General features: G+C 44.6%; 1 protein-coding gene across 1 annotated transcript; it reads left to right on the top strand.

Annotated features, from left to right (window-relative positions):
• The first annotated feature begins 7,010 nt into the window (after positions 1–7,010).
• On the top strand, positions 7,011–14,746 carry LOC101475505 (ETS transcription factor ELK3). Its single transcript, XM_004567776.4, has 5 exons — positions 7,011–7,359; positions 10,292–10,500; positions 10,816–11,598; positions 13,063–13,185; positions 13,949–14,746. Exons 2-5 carry the CDS (start codon positions 10,294–10,296, stop codon positions 14,045–14,047), a joined length of 1,212 nt encoding a protein of 403 aa, XP_004567833.1. The 5' UTR covers positions 7,011–7,359; positions 10,292–10,293; the 3' UTR covers positions 14,048–14,746.
• The last annotated feature ends 24 nt before the right edge of the window (positions 14,747–14,770 follow it).

Raw genomic sequence — 14,770 nt, forward strand, 5'->3', positions numbered from 1 at the left:
AATACTCCGCAGAGCTCTCCGCCGGGAGAGAGTGATTAGAGCGCGTTTGGACATTTTATCATTACCTGATGATTTCCTGTGCGAACGTTACCGTTTCTCAGCACAATCAATAAGTTATTTGGATAACATCCTCAGGCCATATATTGCGCATGTGACACATCGCGGACATTCTCTCAGTTCTGTACATATTATTTGTATTGCACTTCGGTTTTTTGCAAACAGGAGCTTTCTGTATAATATTGGTGATGCTGAGCACGTTCCCAAGGCTACCGTCTGTCGGGCAGTCAGGAATGTTACAGTTGCACTGAAACGTCTCCTGTACTCGTCTGTGGTGATCCCCGGTCATAGACCCACAAGATTTATCAAAGAGGGATGCCACAAAATTGCAGGTAGCAGGATGAACAAAACTTAATACATGATGTGGTGATACTTGAACTACTACTTAAATTTTACATTTATTTTCACGGTTCCCAGGAGTGATTGGCTGTATAGATGGCACTCACATTCCAATCATTGCTCCTTCAGTAAATGAACAGGAAGTCTTTCCACAGCATTAATGTACAGGTACATAGTTCCCTGTAGCATTTCAAACTAACAAATTATTTCATTATAGTAATGGATGCTAATTTGTGTTCTCTGCACTGTGAAGATCATATGTGATGCTGCCAACATTATCACAAATGTGGAAGCCAAGTGGCCAGGCTCTGTGAGTGGTGGTGGTGGAGGACCCCCACCTGTTTTTCGGGCCTCCGCTTTTTTTCTAGTGGCCATAATGGGTCACATTTGAGCATACAGAGTAAGCAAATATGTACTTGTAATGTGCTCAGATAATTTCAATAAGTGCTTACAGAGGGGAAATTAATGTAGCCTCTAACTGCAATTGATTTACATAGGACAAACAGACCAAGCACTATGGCTCATAATACAATTACACCTTACCTGTTTGGACTATATTTTTATATTTCATTTTTACTTGCTGCCAGGAACGTTGGGGGCCTGTTGGGTTGCACCTGCGCTCAAATCACATCACAAAATAAAAGGTATAAAATACAAAATAAAATATAATAAAATAACGTGTTAAATGGGTGGAAATCCCTAGATCAATGTTTAAATTAACACTCACGCATTGACTCTGTCGGCTATGTTTTGCCATGCATGCTCCCTTTCTTTTGCAGCTGAGGCTGTGTTACTTTTTTTCTGCAAAATTTGCATGTTATCAGCATATGCTGCCATCAGAATTTCGGCCTCAAGCGCTGTAAAATACATTGACCGCGCCTTCTTTCCCTCCTTCTCCATGGTAATTCGCTTAATCTGTGCTCCACTAATCAGGGCTTTATGTATCCTCGTGCGCGCGCTTAACTTGGGGTTAAAGCAACTCCGCGTTGATTGAACTAATTGTTATCAGCCTTTCTGAAACCGAATATTCCGAGTTGGACAGTTCGGGGTTACTCAACCCTGAGTATCGTTTTTCACTCTGAGTTTTCTAAACCGGCTTCCTGAAATAGGGCCCTGGACTTCTTACTTGAAGACGTTTCACCTCTCATCTGAGAAGCTTCTTCAGTTCTAAGGTCAAATGGTGGAGAGTCCCAGATATAAACCCAGTGGGAGTTTCCCCCCAAAGAGGGACAAATGACCCCCTGATGATCCTCTACCTAATCACATGAGCCAAGGTGTGAAAGCGGGTGTGGGTCACAATCAGCCAGGATTTCGGGTGAGCTCATTGTGAAACCTGGCCCCACCCTATCATGTGATTTCCTGAAGTCAGGTGGCCCAGGATGTGAGTGGCCGTTAAGGCGTCTGGGAAGGGATCTCAAAACTGGATTGTAGATGGCAGACAGCTGGCGTCATAAACCACTGCCTCTGTTCAAAGATGGTCGCGCACAGTGGACGTAAATGGCTTCTTTCACTCCTCTTTCAAACCATCTGTCCTCTCTGTTCAAAATGTGAACGTTGGCATCTTCGAAAGAGTGACCTTTGTCCTTTAGATGCAGATGAATCCCTGAGCAAAGACCACAACATCACTATATTACCAGCTGATAAGGGAAGGTGCACCGTGGTCCTAAACACAACGGATTACCACACAAAGATCACTACTCTCCTCAGTGACAACAATACCTACGAAGCCTTAAAGCGAGACCCCACAAGCAGCTACAAAAAGAAAGTTATAGCTTGCCTTCAAGACCTTGAAAGAGACAAAATCATTGACCGCCTTACATATCACCACCTTTACCCAGGGGATGCCATACCCTGCATTTACGGACTTCCTAAGATCCACTCAGACCCATTGTCAGTAGCATAAACTCAGCCACTTACAACATCTCGAAACACCTTGCTACCGTCCTAGCACCTCTCGTGGGGAACACCCCACATCACATCAAGAACACCGACTTCACCGACAAGGTCCAGAAACCTACCCTGGACCCAGATGAAACCATGGTGTCCTTTGATGTAGTCTCCCTCTTCACTTGCATACCCACCACGGAGGCAGTGGAGACTGTCAGAAAACGACTACAAGAAGACAGCTCCTTGGAGGACAGGACCAACTTCACACCCGATCAGATTTGCACACTGTTAGAGCTCTGCCTCACCACTACATATTTCAAATACAACGAGGGTTTCTACAGACAAAAACATGGCTGTGCCATGGGTTCCCCCTTGTCACCTATTGTAGCCAACCTTTACATGGAGGAAGTGGAAAGGAAGGCTCTTGGCTCTTTTAAAGGGAGAGTACCCAGCCACTGGTACAGATATGTAGACGACACATGGGTCAAAATCAAAAGACAAGAAGTGGAATCCTTCACCGCGCACATTAACGCTGTGGATAAAAACATCAAGTTCACTAGGGAAGACACAAAGCACGACTGTTTGCCTTTCCTGGACTGCGCTGTGCACATTGAAGAGAATGGCAACCTCAACATTGAAGTTTATCGGAAGCCCACACACACGGACCAGTACCTCCTGTTTGACTCCCTTCACCCTCTGGAACACAAACTTGGAGTAATTAGGACCCTACACAACCGGGCAGAACATGTTCCCTCTAAGCCTGAAGGGAAAAAGAAGGAACACACACATGTAAAGGAAGCACTGGAAAACTGGTTATCCTAATTGGGCGTTTATAAAGTCAGCAAAGAGGCAAAGAAAAGAAGATCAGACACCAGCGAGGGAGGATAAGAAAGACAGACGCAACAACATTGTCATCCCCTATGTAGCCGGTGTATCAGAGAAACTCAGGAGAGTTTTCTCCAAGCACGGCATCCCGGTGTACTTCAGACCCAGCAACACGCTCAGACAGAAACTGGTTCACCTGAAAGACAAAACTCCTAAACACAAAGTTAACAATGTGGTGTATGCTGTACAGTGCAGCAAGGAATGCCCAGACCTCTACATTGGAGAGACCAAACAGCCATTTCACAAGCGCATGGCACAACATAGAAGAGCCACCTCCACGGGACAAGACTCAGCAGTTCATCTGCATCTAAAGGACAATGGTCACTCTTTCGAGGATGCCAACGTTCACATTTTGGACAGAGAGGACAGATGGTTTGAAAGAGGAGTGAAAGAAGCCATCTATGTCCACTGTGAGCGACCATCTTTGAACAGAGGCGGTGGTTTACGACACCAGCTGTCTGCCATTATTAATCCAGTTTTGAGATCCCTTCCCAGACGCCTTAACGCCCACTCACACCCTGGGCTACCTGACCTCAGGAAATCACATGATAGGGTGGGGCCAGGTTTCACAATGAGCTCACCCGAAACCCTGGCTGATTGTGACCCACACCCGCTTTCACACCTTGGCTCATGTGATTAAGTAGAGGATCATTAGGGGGTCCTTTGTCCCTCTTTGGGGGGAAACTCCCACTGGGTTTAAATCTGGGACTCTCCACCATTTGACCTTAGAACTGAAGAAGCTTCTCGGATGAGAGGTGAAACGTCTTCAAGCAACTCAAAGAAGTCCAGACGCTTTTCTTTCCAAGCTCCTTAGACTACGATGACCTGGATGACTGAGAACCTTCACAGACATACTCCGGTGCAAAAGTGTGCCGGTAGTGGTCAGATTGTGTCTGCTCTCCCATGATGGTCACTTCTCACCGCCATGAGCTGCTTCACTTCTTGCCTACCAGCATGTCCAGCGATTTGGCTGGACATGTGCTGCAGCGATTGTGAAGTGGAGCCAGCAGCTGCCGAGAGTCCACTACTGCTGAACCTTTGGATGGCCGACAAAAGGGATCTTCCGATGTTTTCAGCTAAATCGCTGGACGTGCTGGTAGACAAGAAGTGAAGCAGCTCATGGCGGTGAGAAGTGACCATCAGGGGAGAGCAGATACAATCTGACCACTACCGGCACACTTTTGCACCGAAGGTTTTCGTAAAGCTTTTATTTTTTGTATTTCCGTTGAGCCGTACATTAAATTTGCATGTTAGCTAAATATTCAGTTCTCTGTAACATTTAAATTTAACATGTAGAATATAATATTTAGATTTAACATTTAGATTTAGATTTAAATATAATACTTAGATTTAACATTTACCATTTAGAGTTAACATTTGGATTTAGATTTAAATTTAATATTTAGATTTAACATTTAGATTTAACATTTAACATTTAGATTTAACATTTGGATTTAGATTTAAATTTAATATTTAGATTTAACATTTAGATTTAACATTTAACATTTAGATTTAACATTTGGATTTAGATTTAAATTTAATATTTAGATTTAACATTTAGATTTAACATTTAAAATTGTGTTTTAAATATGAAAAGTTACAAATATTTTACTAAATGTTGTAAAAAAAAATGACTCGAACAAACATGTTTTTGTAAGGTTTTGAGCTAAATGTGGAAAAATGTTGCCGTTAATTTCAGCATGTTTCACTTTACAAACGGCGCCCCATAGTGGAGAGGTAGACTTTTTTTTAAAACTTAAAGTGTAATAGTGCAATCAGTGATGGTTTAACACTGAGATCAAGTTTTTAGCTGCTTCATTTTATGACATGCTCAGTTCTTAGAGTGCAGTCACAGATTAAAGGAATTAAAGCAGAACCTTTGTACCCTGCTGCCTTCACTTGTTAGATATTAAAAGAGGTGTTCAGTGCCATAGCAGCCAGACAGCTAATCAGCTACTGAATAAAATGCCAGCTATATCTTCACAAGTTCTTTCACATTACAACAAAACCTCACAATTTAATGTAATTGGATTCAGTTCTTGCAAAAACGGACACTCTAATGCAGGCTGTAACCTCTGCTTTACTTTTTCAACAGTTATTAGACCAACAATTATTTCTCCTTTTTTCTATGGGAGTCAAAAAGGCCACTTATCTACAAGGCCAAGCTTCAAGTGGCAGCAGCTCAATATGTCGAGAGGTCAAAATCATTTTAACTTAATGTATTTAATTTCAAACTGATGCAACACCATCAATATCCAGTAGCTCCGAAAGTTGCTATAAGTTTGCAAGGATCAACTACATGCAATGATAAACCTCAGGAGCCCTGTAAAAGTACTTAAAAATGATTACAGGAGCCACATCAGTACATCAGTCAGATTTTTTTTCTGTCTTTCATCACAAAGCAAACACAAATAAACAACCATCCAGGCTTTTAGGAAAACATTATTACCAACAAACATTTATTGCACAGTCAGATTTAATCAGTGCAGTGTAATTGGTTTAAAGGTACAAAGGACAGTCTTTTTTTTTTTTTATTTAATAGGAAAAAGAATATTGTAGTTGTAGATATACACTGATTAGTGGGTAATTGCATGATTAATGGGTAATTGCATCTTCCAACAAAGGGATCTTAAACTTAGAATTAATCCACTAAAAATCCACAGGAGCATGGACGGCTTGTAAACTGCCATGTTGCTACACCATCTTGAATCCAGTGGTTGAGATGGACATCACCATTCTGCCTAATTGTGTTTTATGTCTGTGGCTGGAGACATAGTGCGCCAAAGGCCGAGGACAGTCAGCAGAGTAGACATGCGACACTCCACTCTCAGGTTAAACAACCTCATCATTTTAAGATAATGTTAGGCCTTAACAAAATCACACCTTCCCACACTCTAAGGAGTTTAAGCAGTTCAGACTGATATGAGGCTATGTGAAATGTAAAAGCATCACAAGTACATTTCAGTGATAAAGATATTTAACTGTATTTAAATTTGTCAAACATAAATAAACCCCCAAAACAGTGTTTCACAACTTGCTTGGCTTTTAGACAGAAAACCTGTCTCACTGTCAGACCTCCTCCGCCTCATTGTGCACTGCATCAGCAGAGACACGCTAATGATGACTGAGATCACAATGCTATATTTATTTGTGGTGAGGATAATTGGGTTTGCAGATGACTCAAAGCGCAAAGTTTCCTAGTACAAACATGCAGGATGCCTTTTCTTTGTGCTCTCGAAGTGCTCCAGGAACTAGTCATTCTAAACTGGCAGTAGGTGCGGATGTGAGTGTGTGTGCGGTGCCTCTCGTCCTCTGACAGCTGGGATAGACTCCAGCCTCCTTCTAAGCCCCAGGTTGAGTGTTTGAGGTCATGGATGGTTAATTGTGTTTGCCTTAAGAGGTCCGGTGAACACATAATTCACATTTTAGAAGTTAAAAAAAGACCTATTACGGAAGATAAAACACTCATCACTGTCTGAGACATTGTCGCCTCGCTGAATAGTGTTATAATGCGTGTCACTCAGTAGTCTCTTCTTAAAATTAGGAGGCTCATGTCCCATGCATCTTCCAAAATATACACATATGCATTCCTGCTTCATTTCCTTTTTGTTGCACAGGTTCCAATTTTGCCTTTTCTATCTGTTTCTGAAATCAAATAACCAGAAATATGTCTAAAATGTATGAGTTCCAAATGATGTGATGTAAAAAGAAAGTGTGTCCCTATTCAGATGCAAATATAGTCAATTATAATGCGGTGTATCAGCAAGGCATATTCAGCAGTATTGATTGGGGGAGGACTTCTGGCCTGCTAACGAGGCGTGCCTGAACGCATCACAGTCTGCAGACCGATGATGTCAGTTTACGAGATGTAGGAGTCTCTGCATCACCATGTGTGCCGACACAGTATAGGCCTACTGCTGACCGTCAGCGGGCAAGCAGTGGAGAAAGAGGAGGGGAGGAAAAGTGTGTTTACACAGACGGCAAACTGCCTGGGGAATCGTAGGGGAGAGGAAGTCAGCCGGCTCTGTGTCTGCCTGCTCCAACTTCCTGCTCAGAAAAAGAAAAAGCACAGGATCCTATTTCAGTCCAGCACAACTCCTGTAGACCAGAAGTAAGCATGGAAAAACAAGGAATCACACAAGCGTCGCCGTAAACTTTTTCGGAGGGACCAGACCGAGCCGGAGATCGCAGGTAATAAGCGGGCGTCTTTCCGTGAACAGCGCTTTGTTGCCTGATTGGTGGCTTGTGTGTGTGAGAGAGAGAAATAACGCATGCCGAGTCGGGCGAGCGGCCGTAATTGCGTTTCAGTTAATTGTCTTGGCTGTAAACACGTTTGGTTTTTTGTTTTCTGCTTCAGCTTAAAGTCTTAAGGTCGAGCTGGTTTCTAAGTTTCTACACAAGAATGGCACAGATTTGGGGTCAGACAGAAATGTATCGTCTTCCGGTGCGAGCAACATCTTGAAAATGAGTCAGTGGGGCAGTGTAGTGATTCAGACCTCCGTGCGTAAAAGTGAGTGTAACTTTGCAACTGAGCAAAGAAAAAGAAAAGGGAGAGGCAAATGAAAAAGCAGTGGAAAAAAACAACAACAGAAAAATAGCCTCAGAGTCATTAAAACCTGTTTTCAGATGCTTTTTTCTTGCGGGTCCCCCTGTTGAATTTTCCACCGCCAGTGAACAGGAAGAGAGCAGATTTAGTCATGGCTAAGTAATGTCTGCATACACCATCTAATCTCATTAGGAGTTTCCGTTCAGCCAACACACTGGATGGCTTTGTGCACACGCGAGACTTCTCGGGGCGAGCATCCCGCAACAGGGCTCGTCGTGCCCCGACCAAAACCACCACAATACCCCCCAGATATTCTTAGAAAGACTCCTAGCACTATTTCATTTGCGGTTCTCACAGTGACTTGTTGCCTCGCTGCAGAGCTGAGATGTGGGCTTTTTAATTTCTGTTTTGCTAGGTTTAACTCTCTGTTGTTTTTTCCTGTAGTGGGTTAGTTGTACTATATTTAATAGGTTATACTCTATGAAGCTACTACTGAGGTCTGACCTGCTGCAGCAGCAGCATGCTTAGAGCATCTCGCAAAGCGGAATTTTCAAAGTCACACTGTCCTAAATTGCAGATCTGCCTGCTCAGTGGCCCCTTGCTGCAAGCGGAAAGCTTTACTTTCTAAAGTCGAATTGAAGGCTGGGTGTAGAGTGGGTTAACGGGTGGAGCTGTGAAAAAGGGGACAATGACGTGCTCTTTTGACCCTTATCCCTCTGGGAATTTTGTGGGAAGTGTGGCAGGATCAGGGAAGCACTCCCCTGCTGTGGGATCCCCTCTCCTCGCCATTTGTCCTTGGAAGTAGAATAGGAGGAAGTCCTGACTTTGACAGGTTTGTAGTTTCACATGGCAGATAGAAAACTCAGGGGATGGCTTGTGTCGGAAATTAGTTCAGCCCTCTCTCTCTGCCCGTCCTTTCTGGACAAAGATAAGCAGCGGTTGAAAATCTTCTCCATAATCTCAGTTTTCTTTAGTGGCTTGTCATTTCAATTTCATTCATATAGCACCAAATCACAACAGCAGTCATCTTAAGATGCTTTATATTGTAAAGTACAGAGCGAAACCCCCAACAAACAAACCACCCCATTTGAACAAGCGCTTGGCGACAGTGGGGAGGAAAAACTCCCTTTTAGCAGGAACAAACCTCCGGCACAACCAGGCTCAGGTAAGGACAGCCATCTCCCGTGACCGGTCGGGGGGTGATGGGAGGAAGACACGATAATGAAATGAGAGCACAGTCCTTTCCATCAGTATTCAGACTGTATTATGTCAAAGGTCTGCTGTAATCATTTCCAAAAAAGAAGCTTTACATCATTCACAGTTATTTGTTGCATACTGGACTCCTCTGTTCATTCTCCACCTAAAACAAGCCATTTAACCTCCTTGTGTTTTTTTTTTAAACTTTCTTCTTCTTTCTTGGCTTCTCCGCACAAACAAAAGATTTGAACTTGAGTTGGGTGAAAGTTCTGTTTTAATAGTTAGACCTTCATGACATCACAAAGAACCAACAACACTTTCGTCTCAGAGGGTTTTTTTTTTAACGGAAGCTAATCTCATTCTTTGAAATTTTGGCCAAAAAAAAAAAAAAAAAATCCAAATCATGTAAACGAGAGTAGCGATATAAACATGAGTGAGATTAAAACTAACGTACTGAAAATCATTCGTCATCAATCACATAAAAATAAAAAAATAAATAAAAATGGCCACCAGTTTCTCCTAAGGTGATGTCTCACCATGTTATCAGATAAACGCACTATTCAGAGTGACACAACTACCGAGAATAGCAGCGCATCACCTTACAGTAAAATTCTGGCCTTTGTTACTTGAACTATGACTTAACACATCATCTGCTTTATTGTCAGTTTCTTAGTAGTCATGTGATTTAATTTTTGTATTTTGAAATCAAGCAGTCATTCAAGCTCCGCTCTCGTCAGAGCTGTGGGGACAGAAACCCCCACTGCCGTTACTAGCATATGAGCTCCTAGCAGGCAGGCAGACAGGAGCTCCGAGGCTGCACATTCCTCTATTAAAGGAATAACCCACCCCGGGCCCGTCGTACTTCCTCTGGAGAGAGGGCCAGGTTGAACCGCAGCATATTTCTGGCTTGAGCTGTTGTTAGCCCCCCCCTCCCTTATTTTTTTCTCTCCTGTGGCTCCTGCTGCTGTTACATTACACTACACTCTTGACACACACTGTTCTATTCATTGGCGGTCTGCTCTTTCTTGCACCACATGTTGGAGCTCAAACAGATCGGCCCCTCTTTAGCCAGTAACTTAATTTAGTCTGTGTGCAATAAAACACAGTGGCAAGGCAGAACTGAGAAGGGGCGGGGGGGATAAAGGGATTATATTTAGATGAAATGTTGGGTTGTTTTGTTATAAACAAGTTATAAATGGACCTAAAGTAAAGTGTAAAGAGGGACTTGCCTTGTTCCCCTCCAAAGGTTTAATTTGTGTGCTTATTCTGTCACTGTGGCACCAGGCAGGTGTTACACACGCCAGTAACGGCTCGCATCTGTTAGCATGTTTGGTGCTACTCTCCACACGCTGACCTAATCATTTGTGCGTCTCGCTGCAGGAATGGACAGTGCCATCACTCTGTGGCAGTTCTTGCTGCAGCTGCTGCTCGATCAGAGTCACAAGCACTTGATATGCTGGACGTCCACAGACGGCGAGTTCAAGCTCCTCAAGTCGGAGGAAGTGGCCAAGCTGTGGGGGCTGCGCAAGAACAAGACCAACATGAACTACGACAAGCTGAGCAGAGCCCTGCGCTACTACTACGACAAGGTTAATTAAAGTGATTCTAGTTGCCTCTCCATAATAGCACAGCTAATCGTGTGACCGCAGCTGCTGTGATAGGTTAGCCGGGAGAGGAGTGTGACGCCACGACACATTCTCTGTTCTTCCCTTTAGACTCACAAAATCCCCTGATAGACACTTCTGCTTCCTCTTTCTTGTAAAGCGCACACACAGATCTGACTGTGATGTGACAAAGCACTACTTTAGTGTGGCCCCAAACACTCCTCTGATATTCTATGTGTGTACCTGGTTTGTTTTTCATAATGATCTTATCGCGGTGAATTGTGTTTGCATGTTTTGCAGAACATCATCAAGAAGGTGATTGGCCAGAAGTTTGTTTATAAGTTTGTGTCCTTCCCTGAGATCCTTAAGATGGACCCGCAGGCGGTGGAGATGGGCCTGGCTTCGGGAAGGCTTCCCCTTCAAGAACAAGAGGCCCAGGAGCTGGAAGTGGAGGAGGAGGAGGAGGAAGCTGAGGAGGAGGCCCAGAGGAGGACCCTGGCAGCCTTGGGGGCACAGCAGTGTCGGAATGACTACCTCCACTCGGGTCTCTACTCGTCATTCAGCATCAGCTCCCTGCAGAAGCAGCCCGAACTCCTCCGTGCCCTGCAGGAGCGTCAGGAGGAGCAGCGCTCCGTCATCCGCTTCGGCACCAACGCCAACGAGAGGAGCTCTCCTCCCTCAGCCAAGCCCGAGTCCTATGTCTCACCGGGGCCATCTAAACTCGCCTCTCATTCCCCCTCCCCGTCCTCTCCTCACACTCAGCGCGGCCGGAGCCCCGCTGCTGAGGAGGAGGAGCAGGAGGACTCTGACCAAAGCGCTCAACCCCTCAATCTGTCCTCCGGGCACAGAGGGCGAGCCCTGCAGCCTCCTGAAAAGAGGAGCAGCAGCGGCGGTGGCAGAAGCAGTTCTCTTAACAGTAGCGCTAACCACGGAGATGGACTCCCCCCAAAAAGCAAAAAGCCTAAAGCTCTGGAGATTTCAGCACCGCCCCTGCTGCTGGCAGGGAGCGACATCGGCTCCATCGCACTCAACAGCCCGGCGCTGCCGTCTGGGTCACTCACTCCGGCCTTCTTCACTGCACAGGTGAGCTGAGCAGCAGAACTCTACAGATGCTACAATGACACTAGTTCCTCCCTCATTTCTAGACATGAGTCATATGTTGAGTCTCAACTGTGATTATGTGAGCACTTTGAGGACTAGTGACTCATTCATTGAGTGTCAAGGTGCTTTCCAGCATTTTGCCATCACATTGGATTAAATACGATTTGATCCCTAATTTAAGATCTAACACTTCACTCACACCTAGGATTGCACTCTTCATCTTGCTACAACTTTCCCTTCTCACGAGCACTCAGTCGCTCCCTTTTTTCCCCTCTTTGTGATTTAACACAAACCCAGTAATCTCACTCCCTGCCAGACCACAGCTGAACGATACAGAGTCTGATAATAATCAATCTCAGAAAGACGATATTTCTGCCCGTGATGCCATCAGTGCCGTCCCCCCTGAGCGGTACTGTGGCTGATGATTGAACACCAGAGTATGACATCAGCATCCCCAAAGCCCCTTATAGCGCTTTCTATATTTAGTCGTGCCTTCAAAAAAGGTTTTTGCGCAGTTTAAAACATCATTAAAATATTTGTGTGATGTTTAGACCAAGTGCCGCATTTCTGTGTGGCAGTAATGTTTTGCTTTCGTCTGCCTGTGGAGCCATTGTTTTTTTTGTTTGTTTTTTTCAAATTTTATTTTCTGCCACAAGTTTAGAGCCAAATTCATCGAGCTACAGCATTTTGGGATTATACCAAAAGATCAAAACGGCCCACGGCTCCGGCACAAGCACCAACTTGAGTTTCATCATCTAATTTAGTTAATCGCGTGTTTGTACTGGAATTGTTACAAAGAGAGAGAAAAAACGAGCGCCACATCAGAGAGGGGTTCGTCCGTGCGTCGAGGAAGACTTCGGAGCTACGCTCACACCGCCCGCTGACAAGGGCTGCGTACGATGAGATCAGAGGAGAGCGAGCGATTTACGCAAATCTTCGGTGAGTCCAACCTGCGAGAGGAGGGGAAGAGGCCCTAAGCGATGCCATATGCTCCAATAATTCCGTTAATACTCGAGCAGCAGGGCTGGGTCCCCTCGCAACACTGGCTCACTTCTCTGAGGTGACACAGGGGAAAGTAGGGGAGGAGGGGGGGAGAAGACTAGGGGAGACGGAAGGAGGGAGGGAGGGAGGGAGAAATTGATTTCATATGTTTTCTCTCTAGTTCCAAGTGCTTGACGACCACTGCCCCCCCCCCCCCCCCCCTCCTCACATCACCCCTGTATTCGGGAGTAGAAACCACAGACTTCCTTCCTGCTTCGTCAGTTTGTTTTTCCAAACGCTGATACATGTCCGTTCACCATTTTCAGCATGTTGTGCATTAGCAAAACCCTCAGAGCAACATTCTCAATCCGCTGGTTGTGAGTTTTGTTTTTAATTTTGTCCCCACTAGTTTCTCTCATTTATATAAAGCCTCCCTCCCTGTGTGTTTTTCCCCCCACCCGTCAGACTCCCTCGGGTTTGCTGCTGGCTCACAGTCCGCTGTTGTCAGGCATCCACTTCTGGAGCAGCCTGAGCCCAGTCGCTCCGCTCAGCCCCGCCCGGCTGCAGGGCCACAGCTCCCTCTTTCAGGTAAGAAACACATACAGGTGTAGCGGAAGACAGAGGGACAAAAATAGCAGGAGATGAGAATAGAGGGTGTACTCAAAGGATTATTTACTGGTAGCGCTTTAAGCAGAGGAGGAAGTTGGAGAGGCTGCTGGGGCCAAATTAGTGCTTCTGCAAAAGCCTCATTGTTTCCAGCGGTTGATAAAAGAAAAGAGAGCAGAAGACCAGGGCAGGAAAAGCTTTTAGAGAGGGCGATTATGTGAGCTAGGTGAACCAAACTTTTTATTAAATGATTTCTAATGCTGCCCAAATGTTATGCAAGTATTTACCTAACAGGAAGCAAGAAAACTTTTTTTGTGTGTGTGTGAGTGTTATTTGCAAAGCAGCAGTCACAAAGGGTTGTGAAACTAGTTGAGACTCAGTAAGCAGGTCCTGCAGAGGTGTCCTGTTTCAGAGCTTGTGAGAGGGAGAGGAAATCCTGTGAATACTTCCTGTTTGAGCCCAGGGGAGCCAGTCTGAACAGGGTGGACTGGTTTGAGAGCTGCTCCTCATTTATGAAACACACACACACACATTATACCGGATTCATTGTGCGTAAATAAGACGACTTCTGTTGTAGAGTTGGAGGGGAGAGAGACAAGAAGGAAGCGGCACAATGAATTAAAAAAACAAAAAACAAAACAGGAAACCAGAGCAGTGACAATGCAACAGTTCCTTACCGGAAAGCGGTTTTCATAGAGACTCCATCCCCTCCCCACTAACTCTGTCCCTTTCTCTTCCTCTGCAGTTCCCCAGCCTAATCAACGGACACATGCCTGTCCCCCTGCCAAACCTGGAAGGAACACCCTCCTCCCTGCTCCTGTCTCCCACCACTCACAAATCCTGATCCAGGATCTGTGGAAAATGCCGCAAATTCATCGTTCTCTTGTTGAAAGTTTCTCATCATAATAATCAGCAGCAGCAGCAGCGATCTCTTATTCATGATGTCAGATTTTGTCTCAGAAAAGCAGAGACAGTTATGTGACCTCACCTTTTTTTTTCTCTTTTTTTTTTGCACTTGACTTGCTTCAGATTCTGAGTGGTTGAAAGCACTTGGTAAAAGCCATACGCCACGATGTCTCAGAGACATCTGGCCTCTTTATGATAAAGAACAGCACGTTTCTACACCAGCCTGTCCGCGACGGACAGAAGCGCAGCTGCGAAAGGCTAACCAGCCGCTCAGCCTGCGCAGAGCCTGGTTCTTTTAATCTTTAGAAAAAAGAAAATAAAAAAAGAAACAAGTCTACTTGTTAACAATGTGAAACTGATCGTTTCACTTAACGTGGTATTGTATGTAACGTATGCACTATGCTTCTCAGATAGTACCGGCTGTGCCTTGTTGTCCTGTTTTTGTTTTCACTTTATTTCAAAATCTTTTAATGAAGACGAGATTTCAAATGAATGAAAACCTTGTAACACTTACGTTCTTGTTTTTTTTTGGGTTTTTTTATACTGGACTTGGTAATACAATATGTATTCTGTATATTTTTTTTGTATTGTGAAGAATGTCATTTTCAATAAACAAAGCATTGAATGCTTAAACAGAGTTGAAACTTTGTAGAGCAGCTGA

Source organism: Maylandia zebra, linkage group LG7 (genome assembly GCF_041146795.1).
Source record: "Maylandia zebra isolate NMK-2024a linkage group LG7, Mzebra_GT3a, whole genome shotgun sequence".
Taxonomy (NCBI): Eukaryota; Metazoa; Chordata; class Actinopteri; order Cichliformes; family Cichlidae; genus Maylandia; species Maylandia zebra.

Excerpts from the sequence above, each read along its gene's own strand:
- LOC101475505 (XM_004567776.4), top strand. The coding sequence starts at position 10,294 with ATGGACAGTGCCATCACTCTGTGGCAGTTCTTGCTGCAGCTGCTGCTC. Across the intron at positions 10,501-10,815 it reads TGCGCTACTACTACGACAAG|AACATCATCAAGAAGGTGAT; the intron begins GTTAATTAAAGT and ends CATGTTTTGCAG. Across the intron at positions 13,186-13,948 it reads GCCACAGCTCCCTCTTTCAG|TTCCCCAGCCTAATCAACGG; the intron begins GTAAGAAACACA and ends CTTCCTCTGCAG.